General features: G+C 48.1%; 1 protein-coding gene across 4 annotated transcripts in view; it reads right to left on the bottom strand.

Moving 5' to 3' along the window:
• The window catches only part of PSD2 (pleckstrin and Sec7 domain containing 2), a 60,084-nt gene that overhangs the window by 4,484 nt on the left and 33,822 nt on the right, over positions 1–21,778 (bottom strand). For 3 of the 4 annotated variants that reach the window (XM_081505221.1, XM_081505222.1, XM_081505220.1), the window contains exons 7-15: positions 19,871–19,983; positions 19,064–19,122; positions 7,400–7,489; positions 6,260–6,303; positions 5,006–5,196; positions 4,763–4,833; positions 4,184–4,341; positions 2,998–3,142; positions 1,493–1,636 (exon numbers count right to left, since the gene is read on the bottom strand). In XM_081505221.1, coding sequence (XP_081361347.1) covers positions 1,493–1,636; positions 2,998–3,142; positions 4,184–4,341; positions 4,763–4,833; positions 5,006–5,196; positions 6,260–6,303; positions 7,400–7,489; positions 19,064–19,122; positions 19,871–19,983 — 1,015 coding nt within the window. Of the gene's footprint in view, positions 1–1,492; positions 1,637–2,997; positions 3,143–4,183; positions 4,342–4,762; positions 4,834–5,005; positions 5,197–6,259; positions 6,304–7,399; positions 7,490–18,462; positions 18,466–19,063; positions 19,123–19,870; positions 19,984–21,778 lie in introns of all 4 variants that reach the window. The other variant, XM_081505223.1, reaches the window with a different exon arrangement.

Below are 21,778 nucleotides of genomic sequence, written 5' to 3'. Positions count from 1 at the left end.
TTTAATAGTTATAGAGTTTCAGTTTGGAAGATGAAAAAGTTCTGGAGATTAGTTGCCCAAGAATATGAAAAAACTTAACATTACTGAACTATAATACTTAAAATGGTTAAGGTGATCAATCTTATGCTATGCTTTTTAATCACAGTTGTTTTAAAAATTTAAACCAAGTTAAAACATCAATAAGACACCACTTCCTAAATCTATCAGATTAATGAAGACTATGTCTAGTGTTGCTGAGGGTATGGAGAGAGAGGTGTGTTCATGAGCTGTTAAAGGGGCTGTAAATTGGTAAACAATTAGGAGGGAGGTTTGGCAGTGTCTGAGGTCTCGACTCAGAGCTTCAGGCCCTTACCACCACCCTGGGAGAGGCAGGGACTAAGGGTCATAACATTCTGTTCTCACCCAGCTCTGCCACAGAACCTGAAAAGCTCTTCGTTTTGGGCTCTACCTCCCCTATAGTCCATCTGCCCTGCCACTTCACCCCCCAGTTAAGCCAGGCTGGGGGTGAGAAAGACCAGGGCTTTGGAGGCACACTTGGTCGCCTGGTTAGGATTCTGGCTCCTGCACTTAACTGTGTCGCCTCAGGCACATGATCCAACCTTTCCAAGCCTCAATTTCCCCATCTGTAAAATGGGGATAACAAACCCACATCATATAGTTGATATGAGGATTAAATCAGTCAACATAAGGGAAGTGAAGAGAATCATGCCTGGCAATCAGCATGGTTATTTTTTACCTTGCAGAGAGAGTGGATCTGAGAAGGTTTCCGAAAGCTATAAAGCATTATGTTTTTCCAAAAGGCAGGATGTATCTATCCTCTCTCTTCTACACCACAACAGAAAGTCAGCATGGAAATCTAGAAACTGAGATGGGTGATTCCCTGCCCCTCTGCTCCAGGGACTTCCTGGCTTGGTCTCAGCCTCTCTTGTATCTGTCCACCCCCGTGTGCAGGTCAGTCCAAAATGGACAAGTGGTTCCTGCCTTCCTCCCTTCAGTCCACCGTCATCCTTCATACAATGAAGGCAGGGCACTGTGGGGCAGAAGCAGGGTAGGGGGCAGAGACAAAACAGGAGAAAGGGAGAGCTCAGAAGGAGAGACCAAGGTGCTCTGCGTGATAAACCCACTGAGAGAGGCACCTGAGACATGAGGGGGAAAGTCACATGGAGAGGGCTTGTGAGCTCTGTGGTTTGGTTGTAGAAGCTTCCCGAGAAGCTGGGCCTATGCAGAAATTGGAGGTGAGGCAGGGGCTTGAAGAAGGATGCAGAGGACCAGGGAGGTCTCTGGTAGAAACACAAGTGAGGGCACAGTTGTCTGTGCAGCTGGGCTGTGCAGAGACTGGCCCACAGGTGACTGCAGTTCATGACTTCAGGGGAGCCCCCAAAGAGGAGTGCTCCCAAAGCAGGAGTCCCTGGCTGTGGAAAGATGTGGAAGGAGCTGGCCTCTTCCTCCTGCCCCAGCCCTGCCCTTCCAAATCCTCCTGTGATGGGCCCACCTCAAACGTGAGATAATGCTCCTTCAGCCGGTTCTCCTCAGCCTCCTTGGACTTGATGCCCCGCTCGAGCGGGTGACACTTGTGCTCAGCCAGCTCAGCAGTCACCTGCCTCAGCTTATTCTCATGAGAGCGCAGCTGCTCCTCCTGCCAAGATAAGTTGTGGACGGTGAGGTCCCACCTTCGGGAGGTCATAGGGATGGGTCTCATCCAAAGGAGAGCTGCTTCCCCAAGGGGAAACCGAGGCCTTGCCAGGGGCATCCAGCACGCAGGGGCAGAGCCAGGCCTGCGCCTGAACGAGTGCACCTCCACCGCCTTCCTTCGTTCCTCCCACCATCGGCATCAGCTTCCCCCGGAGCCTCCCCTGCAGGCTCAGGAGATGCAAGGCCCTCACTCTTGTGTGTGCACCTTCCCTGACATAGACACACAATCACCGAGACTCAGCCCGGCTCCCCGGGCTTCATACGATGCACACAGCCTCTCATACTCATGTCCAGACACATCTGAGGGCCACAGACCCAGGATCACACCCAAAGACAGGCAGAGACACTGTCACTACAGACAAGTGAACAGTACATCCCACCCGCCACAGGACAGCCAGACCCCCTTTGTGCCTTATGGGCACTGGGCTGCATGTGTGTATGTGTGTGCGTACGTGTGTGTGTGTGTACACACACAAACATGCGTGTACTTGAATGGTAGGTGTGCCTGTGTGGGGAGCACCAAGAGTGCTGGCACAGCTGTGGACATAAGCAGCAGCCCCAGGGGATCCACAGAGAAGACCCCGGACACTGGCCCATCAGGAACGGGCCCTGACAGAATGGAAAGCATGGCGTTGACCTACTCTCCACCATGCAAGTAGTAGCCCAGCATTTATCCTCTCCTCTCAAAAAATTCCCTGAAGAATGGAGTATTGATGTGTGTGTGTGCACGTGTGCACTCAGTCGTGTCCAACTCTTTGTAACCCCATGGACTGTAGCCCACCAGGTTCCTCTGTCCATGCGATTTTCCAGGCGAGACTACTGGAGTGGGTTGCCATTTCCTTCTCCAGGGGATCTTCCCAACCCAGGGATCAAAACCATGTCTCCTGTGGCTCCTGCACTGGCAGGCAGATTCTTTACCACTGAGCCACCTGGGAAGCCCAGGAGATTTTTAAGGATTACAAAGAAACATGTAAGGGTAGATGAGGGAAGCAGCTGGATGAAGGGTTCTCCAAGTCTCGCCTCTCACTCGCTCCCCACGACACACACACTCACAACCATTCATGCTCAGACACACAGGACACCCACAGACCACACCACATCCACAGGACACACCGCCATTGGCACACCCACGCCACTATGCAGGGTGCAACCTCAGTCTCCCCATGTGTAAGTGTGGGTGTGGGTGGGGAATGGAGGAGAATGTCTGCTCTTTCAGCTTGTCTCCCAGCCCAGGACCAGGCACTGGGTAGGCACTGCTGAAAGAGGAGCCGGGGGAAGTGGTGTCATGAGCCCAGGAGCTTGTACCTGGCAGAGGCGAGTGGTGCAGGAGGGCAGCAGAGGCCGAGAGAACTTCTTCATGGAGCTGACGGCAGCGGGGAAGGAGGGTGCTGAGAAGATGGCAGCCACCAGGTTGATCCTCAGGATCCAGGACAGCATTTCCTCTTTACTCCTGGGGACGGGAGGGGAGGGGAGGGCTCACCGGCTTCTCACAATAGGACTCCCTATCACCCACCCAGCACCCAGCACAGCCAGGCACAGAGAGAGCACAAAGACCTCCACATAGGTGGGCAAAGGGGTGAGGGAAGGTGGCAGGATGGGGGCAGATGGGCCTGGTCATGTCTGCGTAGGGAGCTCCCTTATGTCCCAGCTCCCAGACAAGACCTGGATTTCCGTGTGAAAATGAAGTGGCCCAGCCAGGTCCAGAGCTAACAGCCTGGAGCTAGTGAGTCTGAGATCAGCAGGGGAGGTCAGAGGCAGCTGGGCAACTGGTCACCCCACCTCCGCCCTCCCGGCCCTGCCCTGCTGCCTGGCCTGGCACGTCCACTCCTATCCTCAGAGTTCACCTGCCAGTCTCCCCACTTTTAAGTTCATCTGACACATGAAACCCAAATCTCAAGTCACAGAAGGATGAGGTGCAGGGGTGTAGAAAGAAGGCCTTATGGAGAAACCATAGGGTGAGTCTTCCACGCCCATCACCCCAACTTTAAGTGGAGGATGATTTACAAAGAGTCCATCTGCCTTGTATTTAAAGACTTCAGTGCACATCAGAATCACCTTGAGGTCTTATTAAAACACAACTGCTGGCCCACCTCCAGTGTTTCTGATTCAGGAGGTCTAAGGTGGGACCACAGAAACTGTATTTCTAATGAGTTTTGGGGCTATTTTTGACCACACTGGGCAGCATGCAGGATCTTAGTTCCCCAACAAGGGATCAAACCTGTGCCCCCTGCATTGGGAGCAGAGTCTTAACCACTTGACCACCAGAGAAGTCCCTCTAACAAGTTTTCCAGGAGATGCTGAGGGATCACGCTTGAGAAACACTGCTGTCAGGAGGGACCTGAGCTGTTGGTTTGTGCCAAGCAATTACACTTGCTCTCATGGCTGCTGTGCCAGGGAAGCTAAGGGCACCTCCCCTGAGGTAGATGAGGCAAGGGTGTGGGGCAGGTCCTGAGCCCAGGGTGGGAGTGAGGGGGTGCCCACTTCTACTTACGGTGCCTGGAAGAGGAAGACCCTCCAGTCAGCTGTCTTCAGCTTGAGCACATTGGACTTCTTGCTGTAGTCAGAGGCCCTGGTGGCCAGAGCGTGGTGCACACGAATGGCATTCTTCAAGTCACCCTCGGACAGGGCTTTGTCAGGCCTGTACTCATCCTGGACAGCCCGGACCAGGGGTGGGCAAACCTCTGTCATCACCAGGCTCTGGTTTACTGACCTGTACCTCCACCCTCACTGTCCCTCCCTGTCATTCTCCTTCTCTCTGTCCCTACACATCCCACCATCTTTCAGCTGCTGCCACTCTGATACCACGCCCACCCCAACAAGAATCACCACGCACTCCTCCCAGCACCCCAGTCGGCCCCAGAAGCTTGAACAGGCCTTACTCCTCTGAAACCCCCTTTAAAAGGCCCTTCTCTGAAACCACCAAAGCCCTTGGTGAGCCAAAGTCAGGACCTTGATGTGGGAGGATCCAAGATCTGCATAAGTCCTAGGCCTTTCCCAGGACCCTCTGCGCACCAGAAGGCAGGGGCTGAGTTGGCCCTTCCTGGGTAAAGATTCTGGGGGAATCTCTCACCTTCTGCAGGTACAGAATGGTCCCTTTGAGCACAGCATAGAATTTCTTCCAGCCACGCCTCCCACGGGGCGCTAGGGAGAGGGGGCATGGGTAGTGTGGGCATAACACCCATCCCAGTATCTCCTCCCCTGTGTCCCCCTACATGTCTGCTGGCATGTGCATTCCCAGAGGAGCAGCCAAGGGGGTGCAGACCCTCTCTGGACTAGCATCCCTCCCCATGCCCCTTCCCCGCCTGACACTCACTCCTCTTGCCATCCATGTCGGCGTGAGTCTTCCGGGTCAGCACACCATGCTTGTAGGTGGTGGCACTGAGAGCTTGCGGGACATCCAGGAAGGGGTTGCTACCATCCAGTATCCGTGTCATCTTCTTTGTGCCTGTCCCAAACTTGTCATCCACCAGCTCAGATAGTGATTTCCTCAGCTCATCTTCATCACTAGGAAAGTGCTAGGCCTGAGTACCACCTCCACAGAGGCCTCATCCCCATGCCAACATGCCCTCTCCCCACCAAACACTCCTTTGGAAGCAAGTTAGAGGTGAGGAACAGAGATAAAGGGGTTTCAATTCCAACTATAGATCCAGACCTTTGACCTGAGTCTCCAATTCTGACCTTCGTCCTCTGAAATTTGATTTTTGGCCTCCAAGCTCCAATCTTCATTTTTGATCACAAAGTTGGAGACCTTACTACCTTCAGACTTACCCCTGGTCTTCCTTCACCTCTCTGAAAGCCCAGCCCCAGGGCGAAGTAACCCATGGGCAGACTGCCCAAGTCCCAGGGACATGATGAGGGACAGAAGGTCAGTAGATTAGGCCCCTAAAGTCTAGGTTCCCCACTGGAGCCCTGGTAGAAAAATGCCAGCTCTCCCCAGTTGGGTTGGGTTTCCTAACGATCCCTGCCTGGGACCTTCACATGGACCCCAAGACCCAGGCTGCCCTGGGGAGTACAGCAGAGTGGGGTGGAAACTTTCCCCAGGAGCCTCTTACAGTCTCCCCAGTCAGCAAGGTCACCACACCTCTTTCCAGATGGTTGGGTTCCTCCAGGTCTCACTGCCCTCTCGGGAAGAAGTTAGGGGGCAGTCACCTCTCCCCATTGCCAAGAGCAGTCACCACTTCAATATGGTCATATTACTAGAGTTGTAAAGGGACTCAGAGCTCATGTCTGTCTACCTCCCCAAGGGGAAAGAGATATATATCATCATTGAAATTAGTGGCAATATCCCCTGAACAGAAAACCTGTTGTGAACATCATGAAACTGAAGTCACAGTTTAATCTATTCCATAGCTGTAAAACTGCACACTATTTATCAAGACAGAAAATGAATCCAAAGGGGAACTCAACAGCAGGAGCTGGCCAGCTGGTCAGGGGTCACCAGGGCCCTGGGTGGGAGAAATCAGCACCATGGAGAGTAACCAGCAAGACTTCCCTGTATCATCAGCCACTCCCCCGCCCCACTCTCAGTAATTCTCTCCCCATATTTGTGCTCATGGGCACTACTCACATGGCCCATTCCAGTTTTTCATTCTTGATGGAGTTGTAAAGGGTCTAGGAGAGGGGGAAAGAGAGGAGTTTAAAGAAGAGTCAGAGTCCATCTACCTCTAGCGATGTGGATGCAGTGAGGGAGTACCTTTCAGCCAGTGGGGCAAAGTGGGTGTTTGATTCACACTTATTTATTGGATGGGTGAATGAATGGGGGTGGGTGAGTATTGTTTAGATGATTGGATAGACTTGAGGATGAGTAGGTAAATGAGTGGGTAAGTATGTAAATGGGCCAAGAAATAGGTGGGTGCGTGTGTATAGAGGACTGTGTGGGAGAGAAAGTGTGGGTGATGGATGAATGGGTAGGTGTAGGGACAGGTGAATGATTAAGTTGCAGGGTGGGTATGTGGATGGAAGGATGGATATATGGGAGGATGGGTAGATGGGTGGATGAGTAGATGGGGAGTAGGTGGGTGAAGGGACTGGGATCATTTTCTTTTACTTACAAATACACTTTTAACTAGTTCTTCCTGACAGTGAAGAACATAATTATGGTAAGAGTGATGAAGGCAATGTTTATTTTCTGACCTCCAGACTCACTATCCAATTGCCCGCCTGATACCATCAGTTCCCTCTAACTCATCCTCTAAAACTGAACTCATATCTATCCCCCCAAACATGCTCCTATTCCTCCAAGGTGGAGAGCTGACCAAACTTGAAAAGCCAGAGTTTTTCAAAAGAAACTTTTCAAAAGTTTTCAAAAGAAAACTAGATTCCTTTTGATGTTTAAGGAATGAGTGGGCTTTTCCCTGTGGTGATGATACTGATGATTGTGGTGAAGGTGGTGGTGGTGAGAAGGGTAAGGTGAAGGTGATGGCGGTGGCAGCTGTGACAGTGGGTGGCAGTGTTGAGCACTATCTTGACAGAAATGATAGTGGAGCACTAAAAACAAATCTCACAAAGCCTACCCTCTGCCTAATTCAGGGAACACATACTAGTCATGTATTGAGCTGGATGGTCTCTACCTCTGTCCCAAAGCCATCATTACCCTGACCCCAGAATGAAGAACTTGGACCATCAGGATTTAGTGGAGCAGAAACCTCTCTCCTTCCCACCCACCCCAAACACAGCTGGGAGCATGGGGACCCTTAGAAAGTTATACCTTCAGCAGGTCTTTGGCAAAGTCTTGGCCATCATTCAGCTGGTCCAAGTTGGCAATGAATTGCTGGCAGGACATCTTCTTGCCAATGTTCTGTAATGGAGAAATGGTTCTGCCTGAGAGTAGGGATGGAGCCTGGTATGGTCTCCACACCCTGCCCTGCCCGGCCAGAAGGGATGAGGCAGCATCAAGGGCAGTAATGAAAAAAGACTGCCTGAATTTCCCTTTGTCTCTCCAAGAGTTTACAAAACTCTTTTTCACATTCAAGGTTCTATTTGATCCTCAAGCATCATGAGAGGTTGGGGTTCTCCTCAAACCCAGATGAAGCAGTCAGGTTAGATGAAATAACAGCTGACATTTGCCGAGTGCCTAGCACGTTCCAGGTGTTATACTCGACATGCATTATCTTATTTCCTTCTCACAACAAAGAGAAGGTTGGGTGGGTGTTATTATTATCCCCACTTGAAGGTAAGGAAATTGAGGTGCAGGAAGGTGAAGTGACGTGCCCATGATCACACAGCAAGGAAGTAGAAGGGCTGAGTGTGTCTGACACCAAAGCCCGTGCTCTCACCCGCTACTCCATGGTTAACTCTCCCAAGGTCACAGCACCAGGACTTGAACCCAGGCCTCTTGACTCCTGAGCAGAAGCTCTGTGTATTCCGTCACAACTGTCTCACCCTCTCACCTGTACAGAGGGGCGGCAAGACCTCCAAGAGGTAGGTGAAGTGAGGGAGAGTTTGGTCTTAAGAGAATCAAAAATCAATTTCCACCAACACACATGGGTACCCCATGCTGAGCTGCACTGGGACCAAGGGAACCTGAGCAGATGGTTTCACTCTAGGAGGCACAAACAAAGAGCTGGAATGACTGTACCCCAAATTTCTGCTTTTACCAATGATTAGAAGAGGGGCTCCAGCCCCCAAAATCCACCATCTGATGTGCATACTTTCAGACTCTCCTTGCAATGTCCATGTTTGAGGAAACACTGATGGCACTTCACCACTGAGAAGACAAAGTCCCTTGAACACTAGATATTTATTGGTGTAGGATTTGGTGGATTTAGGTTTGCTATAAGGCAGTGTTTCCCAAGATTCACCTATAGATGAGAATAGGAATTCCCCCTGAAGGATTTCATAATCAATTAAGTTTATATGTTTCAGAGCTTTCAGTGTGCTTCTGTGGTATTGAGAGTCTCCAAGGAGAGGATTCTATGTAGTTTCTCAATTGCTCCATTTTAGCAATGATTCTATTAACACCATGTGGGACATTCACACACCACAGGAAATAATTCAGAAAACAATGATAGAAAGTTTTATAAGTAGCTGACGAACAAGAATTTTCTACAGCTTTTCCAAAGGTTTAAGGAGAAATGATCCTACAAATGCCTTAATGTGTGTTTCATATGTCTATGTGTATATTTTACATGTATATCCATGTATGTATGTATATATGGTCATTTATGTGTACAGTCATAACTGAGGAACATGAGGGAAATGTTGATCATATTGTCTGAGTTACACACACACACACACACACACACACACACACAGTGAACATTCCCAAGCCATCAGTAAGGGGTGGGTACAAAATCAAAAAATTACCAGGCAAGAGTTATAATCCTAGTAATGACAGACTCTCTTGTTGCAAATGAAACAACTGCTAGTCAAAATATTAATAAAACATCTGTGCAAAGACATTGGAGAAATACAAGAGCAATGAGGACTTCAAGGGCAAAGGTCCTACAAAGAAGAGAAACATGGAGAGGGGAGGCCGACAAGGAGCAGCTTTCCTCTTCAAAGCATCTGTCAGTTCTCAAGCAGTGGACAAAAGGGTGAGCAACTGAGTGGTCAAAAGGACTGCTGCTGCTAAGTCGCTTCAGTCGTGTCCGACTCTGTGCGACCCCATAGACGGCAGCCCACCAGGCTCCGCCATCCCTAGGATTCTCCAGGCAAGAATACTGGAGTGGGTTGCCATTTCCTTCTCCAGTGCATGAAAAGGAAAAGTGAAAGTGAAGTCGCTTAGTCGTGTCTGACTCTTAGCGACCCCATGGACTGTAGCCTACCAGGCTCCTCCGTCAATGGGATTTTCCAGGCAAGAGTACTGGAGTGGGGTGCCATTGCCTTCTCCGGGTCAAAAGGACTAGAAAACGAAAATTGGAACTCGGGGCCCACCAAGGACAGGGACCTGGGAAACACGCCAGTCACACTTCAAAACTTGAAATTAAGAAAGGAAGGAAATTCTTCAGACACAAGGAAAGTTATCCCAGATGGAAGCCTGGCGAAGCAGAAAGGAATGAAGAGCAACAAAAAGGGTAGCTAAATCTAAACAACTACTGACTGTGAAAAATAAAAATAATAAAGTTTTCTGGGGAATAAAATATAGAAAGAGATACAAACAGTTAAAAGGATGATAACAGTAGTATGTAAGTTGAGAAGATAAATAAATTAAGGCATTTTAAGGTTATTTCATTTCCTAGGACATGGTTAAAGTACTTTAATAAAGTGAGAGATCTATATTGCAAACCACAAAAAGAATTCTAAAAGAATTCACAACTAACAAACTAACAGGGGAAAATGGTATTCTAAAAAAATACTTAAATAATCCAAAAGCAGGCAAGAAAGGAGAAAAAAATAAGCAATATAGACCAGATGAGTCAAAGAGAAAATGAAGAGTAACCTGATACGCTTGAATTCAAATACATTAGTAATTTATTAAATGGTCAAATTAAAAGGCAAAGATTAATAGGCATCTCTTAAATATAAGGAGACAGAAATCTTGGGGAAAGGATAGAAAAGATATGCGTGCAAATACTAGCAAAAGAACTCCAGTATAACTACACTAATAACTGACAAAATAGACTTGAAGGCAAGAAACATTACTACAGAGACATTTCATAATAATTAAAGGGTCAATCTACCAGAAGATATAAACATTCTAAATTTGTATGTACCTAATAATATAGTTTCAAAAAGTAAAAGACAAAAATTGAACTAAAAAGAGAAAGACACTCACAGTCTTGGTTAGAGATTTTAACACTGCTTTCTCAGTAACAAGAACAAGAATCCTAAGCAATTAATTTGCTAATATCAATCAATTAATGCCAACCAATTATATAACCTAGATAAAATAAGCAAATTCCTAGAGACACACAAACTACTAAAACTGGCTCAAGTATAAATAGGAAACCTAAATAAACCTAAAAAGAGGTAGACATTCACTCAGCAATCAAAAACCTCACAAAAGAAAAGCCCAAGACCAGATGGCTTCACTAGTGAAGCTTACCAAACATTTAAAGAAAAATTAATACTAATACTTGGGACTTCCCTGGTGGCTCAGATGGTAAAAAATCTGTCTGCAGTGCAGGAGACCCACGTTTGACCCTTGGGTTGGGAAGATCCCCTAGCAAAGGGAATGGCAACTCACTGCAGTATTCTTGCCTGGAGAATTCCATGGACATAGGAGCCTGGCAGGTTACAGTTCATGGGGTCATAGAGTCAGACATGACTGAGCAACTTATGTTTAACATTAATACTTCTTGGGGCTTCCCAGGTGGTGCAGTGGTAAAGAATCTGCCTGCCAATGCAGGAGACACAAGAGATGCAAGTTCAGTGCCTGAGTCAGGAAGATTCCCTGGAAGAAGAAATGGCAACCCACTCCAGTATTCTTGCCTGAAGGGCTCCATGGACAGAGAAGCCTGGAAGGCTACAGTCCTATGGATCTCAAAGAGTCAGACACGACTGAGCAACTGAGCACACAGTACTTCTTAAGCTTTATCCAAAAACTGAAAAAGAGAGAACACTTCCTCATTCATTCTATAAAGTCAGCATTACTCTGACACAAAAACCAGGCAAAGAATTCACAAGAAAATAAAACTACAGAACAATATCCCCTATAAATATAAATGTAAAAACTCTCAACAAAACACTAGCAAAATAGCAGCATTGTAAAAGGGTTATATACCATGATCAAGTGGGACGTATCCAGGAGTACAAGTGTAGTTCAACATATAAAAATCTATTAACATAATACACCACATTAATAGAATGAAGAGAAGGAGAAAACACATGATCCCTGCAAAAAGGGAAAACTTTTTCTAACCATATATCTGATAAGAGTATAGTATCTAGAATAAAGAACCTTTACAACTCAACAACAAAAACACAAACAGACCAATTAAAGAAAAGCAAAAGACACCAGTCAGAATGGCCATCATCAAAATGTCTACAAGCAATAAATGCTGGAAAGGGTGTGGAGAAAAGGGAATGAATGCTCTTGCACTGGTGGTGGGAATGTAAATTGATACAGCCACTATGGAAGACAGTTTGGAGATTCCTTAAAAAAAATAGGAATAAAACCACCATATGACCCAGCAATCCCACTCCTAGGCATATACCCTGAGGAAACCAAAATTGAAAAAGACACATGTATCCCACTGCTCACTGCAGCACTATTTACAATAGCTAGAACATGGAAGCAACCTAGGTGTCCATCGACAGATGAATGGATAAAGAAGTTGTGGTACATATACACAATGGAATATTACTCAGACATAAAAAGGAACACATTTGAGTCAGTTCTGATGAGGTGGATGAACCTAGAATTTATTATACAGAGTGAAGTGAATCAGAAAGAGAAAGATAAATATCGTATTCTAACACATATATACAGAATCTAGAAAGATGGTACTGAAGAACCTATTTACAGGGCAGCAATGGGGAAACAGACATAGAGAATAGACTTATGGACATGGGGAGAGGAGAGGAGAGGGTGAGATGTATGGAAAGAGTAACATGGAAACTTACATTACCATATGTAAAATAGACAGCCAACTGCAAACTTGCTATATGGCTCAGGAAACTCAAACAGGGGCTCTGTATCAACCTAGAGGGGTGAGATGGGGAGGAATATGGGAGGGAGGCTGAAAAGGGAGGGGATATATGTATACTTATGGCTTATTCATGTTGAGGTTTGACAGAAAACAACAAAATTCTGTAAAGCAATTATCCTTCAATAAAAAAAGAAAAAGAAAAAAAGAAAAAGAGTTTAAACTTCTTAAGAAGATGAAAAAGTTCTGGAGATTTGTTGCACAACAATGTAAATAGATTTAATACTAGTAAAATATACATAAAAATGGCAATGATGGTAAATTTCATATTATGCATATTTTACCATGATTTTTAATATTTTTACCACAATTTTAAATAATAATTATATATCCCCCTCAAAGTGGGCAAAGTACTTGCATAGATATTTCACCAGAGAAGATATACAAATGGCCACAAGCACATGAGAATAAGCTCAATATCATTAGTCATTAGGGAGATGCAGATTAAAACCAAAATGAGTTACCACTTCATACTGACTAGAATATCTATCACTAAAAAAGAAAAGAATGAAATGAAGTGTTGGCAAGGAGGTGAATAAATTGAAACCCTTATACATTACTAGTGGGATTTCTAAATGGTTCAGCCACTAAGGAAAAGTTTCACAGTTTGTCAAAAAGTTAAACATAGAATTACCATATGATGCAGCTGGTCTACTCCTAGGAATTGAAAACAGGTCTCAAACAAAAACTTGTACACAAATGTTCAGAGTAACACTATTCACAATATCCAAAAGGTGGAAATAATCCAAATATTCGTTAAAAGACAAATGGATACACGAAATGTGGCATATCCATTCAATGGAATATTATTAGGCCATAAAAACAAATGAAATTATGGCACATGCTATAATATGGATGAGCCCTGTAAACATTACACTAAGTGAAAGGAGCCAGATATGAAAGGCTATGTACTGTATGATTCCACTCATATTAAATATCCAGAAGAGGCAAATCCATAGAGACAGAGAGCAAACGAGTAGTTGCCAGGGGCTGGAAGAAGGAGAGAATGGGAAGTGACTGCTAATGGGTACAAGGTCTCCTTTTGGGGTGATGAAAAAGTTCTGAAACCAGAGAACGGTGATGGTTGCACATTGTGTGAATGTACTTAATTCCACTGAATTGCACAACTTAAACTGGTTAAAATGGTAAATTTATGTCTTATACATTTTACCACAGTAAAAAAAATCATTAAGGACATAAAAGATTTTTACAACATAGTTAAAAGGCTTGACCTTATCAACACATATAGAACATTACAATAAACAACTGCAGAATACACTTTCAAGTCCATGTGAAACAGCTACTAAGATCAATCTCTCTCGGGATGAGAAAGTAAGACAATCAGTTGCAAAGAAGTAAAATCATACTGGGTAAATGAACAACAGCCACTAGGCCAAAAGATATATACCAGAGAGAGAAAAGAGAGATGGAAGAGAAGGGAAGGGAATGGGAGGGGAGAGGGAAAGAAAGGGAGGAAGGGAGGGAAGGAGGGAGGACAGAAAGAAAGATGGAGAGAAAGAGAGACATGCCCAGAACACTCCAAAGCCAAACTGATGTGGATGATTTGGGACCTCCAAGTTCAAGTTCTCAGTTCCTCCCTTCCTCTCACCAACATTTGGATCAAAAGGGCCTCCAAGCCTGCCCTTGACCAGAAAATCTGTTCCCACAGCCTCTGTCTCCAATCAGAAAAGAATTATGATTGGGCGGGCCAAAGCCCCATTCCAAGGCCTTCTCTGCAGGTCTAGTGTGACCTATCTGAGGTCAGAACAATCCCAGCCTGTCTTTAAGTCTTCTCCCTTCTCAAAGCAGAATGAAACAGGCCAAGCAGAAAGAAAGACGTCATCCTTCAGATCAAGGGAAGGGACTAGTCAAAAGTCTCGTGGGCAGGAAAACCCTCATCACTATTTGCAAATCTAGACTAAACCTGAGTTGTATTCGGTGCTCCTTCAAAGTTCTAATATATGAGGCTTGTTCAACATCTGAGAATGGGCAGGGCCTCCCCGCCACTGCTGGTCTTCAGAATAGTATGTCGATCCATGCATTTGTCCCTCAAGTCCTCCACCATCCGGCCCCAACTCACCTCCCCAGCACTCCCACTGCGAAACCTCAAGCAGCCCAAGTGTGAGAGAAATCAAGCTTTTCTTGCAAAACAACTTATCTTTGTTTCAGCTTGGAGGTTCATAGCACAGCTTCTCCCACCATCTCCTCCCCCCTCTCCTGGCCTCATCCTAGAGACTTCTCCTGCTTTCACCTTGACATTGACTCCATCAACCAGTGCTAGTGACTGCACATCCACAGTACATTTGTAATATCTCTCCTTGTCTCCATCTCCAAGTCTAACCCAAGCCCCCATCCTCTCTTGTCTGGAGGCTAAGCTCACCCACCTCTGACATCCTTCCCTTCCAGTTCACCCTGTCATGAGGAATGAGCTTTCCCTACTCCCAGCTAAGGCCATTCTCCATCTATGCCCTGCTGCTCATCTCAAGGAAAGCTTCGATTTTCCCTTCTCTCTCCTGCATCATCAGTTTCTCCCTGCCTGCCTAGTAGATCCTAATGGCATATACACAACACCCTAGTCAGATTTAAAACAGTCCCTCCTAAAAACAAATATTGTATTTTAACGCATATTATGTGGAATCTAGAAAAATGGCACAGATGAACCTGTTTGCAGGGCAGGAACAGAGACATAGAGAACAGACATGTGGACACAGAGGGGGAAGGAAAGGGCGGGATGAATTGGGAGATTACGATTGACATACACTACTAGTGTATTAACATACACTACTATGTGTAAAACAGATAGCTGCTGGGAATCTGTTGTGTAACACAGGGAGCTCAGCTCAGTATTCTGCGATGACCTTGATGGGTAGGATGGCGATGGGAGGTTGGAAGGAGGACAAAGAGGAAAAGGATACATATATATATGGCTGATTCACTTCATTATACAGCAGAAACTAACACAACATTGTAAAGAAATTATACTCCAACTTAAAAAAAAAAAAAGTCCCTGCTAGACCCCTCCAGCCAGTGGCTCCCTTCAGGATCCCACTCAAAGCCAAATATTGCAAAAGAATTCTCCACAGCCTCTACCTCCTCACCTCCTATCCTCACCTCTACCCACTCCATCCTGGCATTTGGCCTCCCCACTCCACCTAAAGTACTTTTGTAAAGGGCTCCAATGACCTTGACCATCCAATGACAATGACCCACCAATGGCCATTTCAATCCCTAAGGCTTTTTTTTCCGTTACTGTCTTTCTTGACCTCATGACAGCCTTTTATATAGTTGGCCACTTCTTTCTCCTTCTCTTGGCTTCTGAGACACCACACACTCCTGGTTTTCCTCCCATCTCCATGGCTGCTTCAGAGTGTCTCCTTCTGCTCTGCTTGACCTCTAAATAATGCCATGACCCACAATGCAGTCACCAATCTGCCTCTCTCCCTGAGGCACTCAGCCAGTCCCGTGGCTTTCATTCCATCAGGATGACAGCGACCTCATCACCCCATCACTCTCTGGCATCCCAGATTCATTTATCCCACCACCTCCTTGGCAACACCCATGTTCATGTCCAATAGGCATCTCAAACACAGTATGTCAAAAATGGGACTGGAGCCCCAGCTCTCCCACTGACCATGCCTTCCACTCACTCACATAATTTCCCTTCTCATCTCAGGAAATAGCACCCCCACTGAGCCAGATGTTGAAGCCATCCTTCCTCCTCTCCCTGATCAGCCCATCAGCAAGTCCCGTCAGGCTCATCCTCTACTGATCTCTCCCATCTGTCCCTTCTACCCATGTTCACTTCCCTGTCAGCCCAAGCCACCATCACCTCCCTCCTGGACTCAACAGCCACTACTGGAAACAGTTTTACTGTCCTCCAAAAGTTAAATGCAAAAATACCGTTGGACCCAGCAATCCATTCCTAGGTATACACTCAAAAGAATTGAGAGCAGGTTCTCAAACAAAAACTTATGCTAAGTAAAACAAGTCAGAAAGAGAAAGACAAATGCTATATGATATCACTTAGATGTGGAACCTAAGAAATACAACAAGCCAGTGAATAAAACAAAAAAAGAAGCAGACTCACAGAACAAACTAGTGGTTACCAAGAAGGGGGAGGGCAATAGAGGGGTAGGAAGATAAAAGGGTTATTACGGGATTACATGAAGTCATGTGTGGGAAACTTCTGAAAATTGTAAGCACTATAGAATTTAAATAATCTTTCATTCAGTTTAAAAATAATTAAAAAAATTTTAAAAACCTGTATACCAATGTTCATAGCACTGTTCACAATAGTCAAAAGATGAAAATCAGTCCCACTGGTCCCTCTGCCTAGAAGACTTTGTCCCTGGTCTTTCCATGACTGGCTCCTGCTGATCCTGCAGGTCTCTGCCCCAACTGTGCCTCCTCTGAAAGGCATTCCTTGGTCCCCAGTCCAGCCACCATCACGCCCGTCTGTTGATTCCCTTCATAGACCTATCTCTATTTGCAATCACTTGTTGACTTGTTTATTTTCTATCTACTCTAACTAGAAAGTAGGCACCTGAGGCAGGGGTTCTCTTTTCTTCTCATTTATGGAACGCAGAAGGTGTTGGCCCCTAGAGTCCAAATGCCCCTCCTACAGGAAGCCCTCCCAATTCCTCCACTAGGCTGTGCCCATCTGGGAGTGTGCACCAACTCCCTCTGCCAGTCCCCGTACTGGCTCCCGTTCTGACCAGAGCCACTTCTGGGGCCCTAGCAGGCCCCACATTAATGAGATCCTCACCTTCCACCAGGCACTGAGTCTCTGTGGAACAATGGCAGCATGAGAAGAGGGAGGGATGGGGTGAGCACAAAGCAGGCATTGCCACTTCCGGGAAAGCTCTCAGGGATGGCAATGGCCTGGTCCTGGGCTAAACGCTCTACAATTGCTGTCTCCTTAAATCTCACAGGGACTTTCTGATGGGGAAACTGAGGTTCAGGGAAGTCAGTAACTCACCTCAGGTCACACGCTGCCATGTGAGAAATAAAGAGGATTACAACTTAAAACTCTTTCTTTTGGTGTTTTGCAATACTGCCTTGAGAAAGAAATGGATCTTCAATGTCTGTTGGCTGCAAATATGAACAATCCTACTGCACCCACTTCTAATGTATGAAGGTAGTAATGTTTCTCTTCAACTTCAGGCAGAAGGTGGTGCCATTGGCAGCTAAGGCCCACCAAGCTCAAGAATATTCTTGACCTGGGGTTCACTGACTGCTGCCCTTGTTAGCAGCTCTCAACCAGGGGAAGAGGCACCCAGAGCTTAACACAGCAGTGACTGGGTCCTGAGATGGCCCTCAGTCCTGCTGAGCATAGGGATGGGAATAGGAATGTGTGCTTAAAGCTCCTTTTAGGGTACGCCAGCGACACCTGCTCTCTGCAAACAGTAAGCAGTCTTGGGGGAGCATCAGCCCATTAGTGGGCATTAACTCTGGTGACATTCCCATGGAATCCACACGTCTTCTCTCCCATTCCACACTCAGGCTGCCAGCCCTGGCAGACAAAACCAAAGCTGTCACACAACTACTCTTCATGCCAAGGCCATCGAGGCTCTCACTCTCCCCAGGCCAGGCACCCAGTGTGCCCACGCCTGCTGAGGCTGCCATCAGGGCAGGTCCTTCATATTCTTGATCCTCCAGGGATCTGCAGGCTGGGCCTTCAGACTCTCCATCATTTAAATTTTAATATTAATTATGATGATGATGATGATAATGATGTAATAATATTACTCATAATAAATATCCTTTCTAAGTGCCAGACCCTGATACTTGGTGGTACCTCTCCCAGCCCTCCCCAGGACACTATGGGGAAATCACCATTCACACCTCACAGGTGTAGAACCCGAGACTCAGAGTGCTAGAGTCTTGCCCTGGGTCACAGAGGCAAAAGTGGAATCCGAAGTTGGGTCTCTCCCAGCTCCTTCTTCCACCCTAAGTGTCCTGGACTTTCCTGGTTACCTCCGGGACCGTTCTCACGGGCCTATTATTCCCATGAGTCACTGAAATATCCACAATCCAGCAGAGGTGCTCTGACCACCCCAGGGTGAGCAATGACGGGGCAGTGATCAGTGAGGCCAGACGGGGTGATGGGGGACACAGAAGGGGAGGATGGAGATGGGGGGGTCTAAGCTCACAGGGCATGCAGACCACCAGCTACACTTACCACCTGAGGGAGGGCAAGAGAGCCCAGAGAGGGGGTCCCCGGAGCAGACAGAGGAAAGAAGAAGGAGTTATTGAGCCACAAGCAGCACTGAGATGCCCAGGGCCCAGAAGAGGCACAGGCTCACAGCCTAGGGTACCCCCCATGACTTCTCTGTCTGCCTAGTAGGGGATGGAGGTGATAAAAATGTCTCTTGATGGCAATCTACCATTTGAGGGGAAGGGGCTGCCTGGGGCATGGCCCTTCAGCAGGGCTGCAGTCAGGCTTACTGCACGAGGGGTAAGAAGAGCAGGTGATCTTTTAGCAACGTCTGGCGTGGACACGGCTAGGGGCACATATCTTATTTATCACATCCTAAGTTCCTGTGTACTTCAGTTGTTCTTACAGCCCTGCTTGGGGGTGAGGACCCAGGTAGGTCTCAAGTGGATAAAACTAGAGTAAGGCCAAGTCTAGAAGCCAAGAGGCCTGACTCCAAGGTCTGCTAAAGAAACACGGGCCTGCAAGCGAGAGGTCTCAGGAAGGAGGCTGGAGAAAGGGCTGGCCCTGGGACAACCCGGGATGAGTCAGTGAGAGGACACACCCCGGCTCGGCCTCCCCAACTCACATGTCCGTGCAGGTCCGTGTTGAGCAGCATCAGGGCACAGGTGAGCGTGTGGATCCCATCTAAATCAGAGATAGAGGCACCCTCAGTGTGAGCACCCAGCTCTTTCTCAACCACAGCCACCCACTCATCTCCTGCCAGAGCCAGCCTTCAGGCCTTGCAAGAGGCCAGCCACCTGCCAACCGCATGTCAGGGCCCAGGGCCTGCGTGAGGCTCCATGCCCTATACCCTCTACAGCATCAGAGCCACTCCTCCACCCCAGGTCAGGAAACACTCTTCCCTTAGTGGGGGACCTGACCACCCTGGGCCTGTTCTAGCCCAGATTCCTGCCTCCTATGGCCAAACTCACCTTGAATCTCATACCCAGGAAAGGCTCTGGGTCCAAGGCTATACCCCTTCCAAGGCCCATGTCTCCTCTAATAACCAGCCTAGCCCCTCAGTTCCTGGGACACAGGTCCACCCATGGGACAAGAGGGGCCGGACCCAGGACTCCCACCACCCCAGCGATCAGCACTGTGACAGGGAACCACAGAGAAGAAGGACACAGAGGACTGACTCTAGGGCACAGAGGACCTAGAGGACCTTCAGGCACAGGGAGTGACAACAGGCCAGATAGTTGGGAGGGGCCTTTTCCAGCAGACAGACCCCCTGCCACACGCCATCAAGCCTTCACTGTTGTTTCTCGAGCAGGACAGAAGTGGCAGGTGGATCAAGGGTAGGAGGAAGCCAGGGCCCAACTGGGGGGCAGGGGCATGGGGTGAGGCATCAGGGGTGCGGGGTGAGGTGTCAGGGGCGCCAGGTGAGGCGTACCTTCTGAAGTACTGTCATCAGGGTTACACTGGCAGTACCGGCGGGAGAAGTGCGTCAGGACCCGCTCACGCTCCTGCGTCTCCCCCATCAGCGGGAAGGCCTTCAGGAAAGTTCTGGAGGGCGATGCAAGGGTGCTGAGGGCCTCCCAGACCCCTGAGTTGTCCGAATCCTTACTCCAGGTAGGAGCCCCCACCCCACACACACACCACCCAAGCCTGCCTAAGGGGGCTGAGGTCCCAGAGCCCCAGCACCTGAGCCCAGGAAGAAACCCTGAGTCCCCTGACAGCCTCTGAAGTGTGGAGTTTCAACCCTCATCATCCTTCAGGGCCCTTTTGGAAGGAGACAGGGGGCAGATTGTGAAGAACAAAGGCTGATCAACACCTCAGTGCCAGCCTCCGCTCCACTCCTCACTCCCTCCTCCACAGCTGGGCCCAGACCGTCCACACTGCTCCCCCGGAGCACTCTCCCTCAGCCCTTCCCACTCTTCCCAGATGCGCTACCCCTCACGTGATGGCCCCAAGCCCAACCACCCTAGCCCCTTCTATTCCCCCACCCCAAGTCTGAGCCTCCTCTGCTGGGCAGCTGAGTTCCCCTCAAGGCCAAAATTCAAAGGTCACCAGCACTCAGGGGTCCCTGGCAGAGGATACCATAACCAGAGGGGCCGGGAGATGGGCCTGGGGTCCCTCACCTGGGGCCTAGGCACACCCCTCCTTGGGAGAAGAAACAGGAGGCTGAGATAGTTTGGGCCTCTGTCTGTCCTGGGTTCATGAGACTAGCTTGTTCCCAGTTTTGCTGCGGTTCCCTTGGCTTCTGTTATGCCCACTTTGCTCTATTATCTCTCAAACTACTTCTAAGGCACCCTGGGACCCGTGAGCCCCATTTTGGCCAGTCTTTACCTTTGGAGGTCTCCCAAAGCATGGGAAACTACAGAGCACTCTCTGATTCAATCCCAGTCAGTCAACAGCTATATAAAAACACTCCATCCGCCTTCTTGTCCTCCTTTCTCTGTCTCTCCTGTTCCCTGTTCTCTTCCTTGCATCCGGCCCCTCCCTCTTCTCCTCACACTCCACCAACACCATCCCCCATCCCAACCATAGCCTGTTCTACCTATGAGCCATCCATCCCAGCTTGGGCTCCCCAGCCCAAACACCCCTTCCTCGGGGGTCTTCACTAAGCTCCAACCAGACTCTCAGGCTGTCCCCAGGATCAGCCTCACTGCTGCCCACCCCCTTCTCTCTCTGCATCTTGGCATCACCAGCCCTTCTGCTCTATCCTCTGCACTTCTCACAATCATTCCTCAAGCCCTGTGGACCAACTTCAGGCCTCATCCTCTCCCACCTGATCCTCTTCAGGAGCCTCTGGATCAAAGGCCATCAGCCTAGTGTTGCTACCACTGCCTCCCCAAACCCTGCTTTACACCCAGCACCTGCTGTGGCTCCCCAGGGCCTGTGCAGTCGAGTCTCAATCTACTGGGCTGTATATTCAAGGTCCTCCAGCCCAGCACCCAGGCCTCTGATCGCGAGCCAACCCACCAAACACCTTCCCCGCCGGATCATCTAGTGTGAACCTGACTCAGCTCAGGGTAGAGCATCTTGCAGCCGACAAACACTTCCACTGAGAACAGTGAAAAGGGCCAGACAGAAAACATCTCTCTTAAGCTATCAGAAAACTGCTGATGCAACAGACACCAATGGGACCAAGATCCCAGGGGGTAGAGAAGTCAGGGAGGTAGGCCGGTCTGCAGTTCTCCCCGGGGACACTGCTGATTATGGACACAGGCTAGAGGCAGAACATTCAGTGGATTCACAGAGCTGGAGAGACTTCAGGGGCTATAAACATGTGGCTAGTTTTCCCTGTGAGATATTTGCTAAAGTCTAAAGATGGAAGGGGCAGTACACTGAAAAGCTA

This window comes from Giraffa tippelskirchi, chromosome 6 (assembly GCF_054371585.1).
Source record: "Giraffa tippelskirchi isolate mGirTip1 chromosome 6, T2T-mGirTip1v1.2.pri, whole genome shotgun sequence".
NCBI classification, from domain to species: Eukaryota; Metazoa; Chordata; class Mammalia; order Artiodactyla; family Giraffidae; genus Giraffa; species Giraffa tippelskirchi.
Note: the sequence above shows the minus strand (reverse complement) of the source record. Positions and strands in the feature narration are given on the sequence as shown.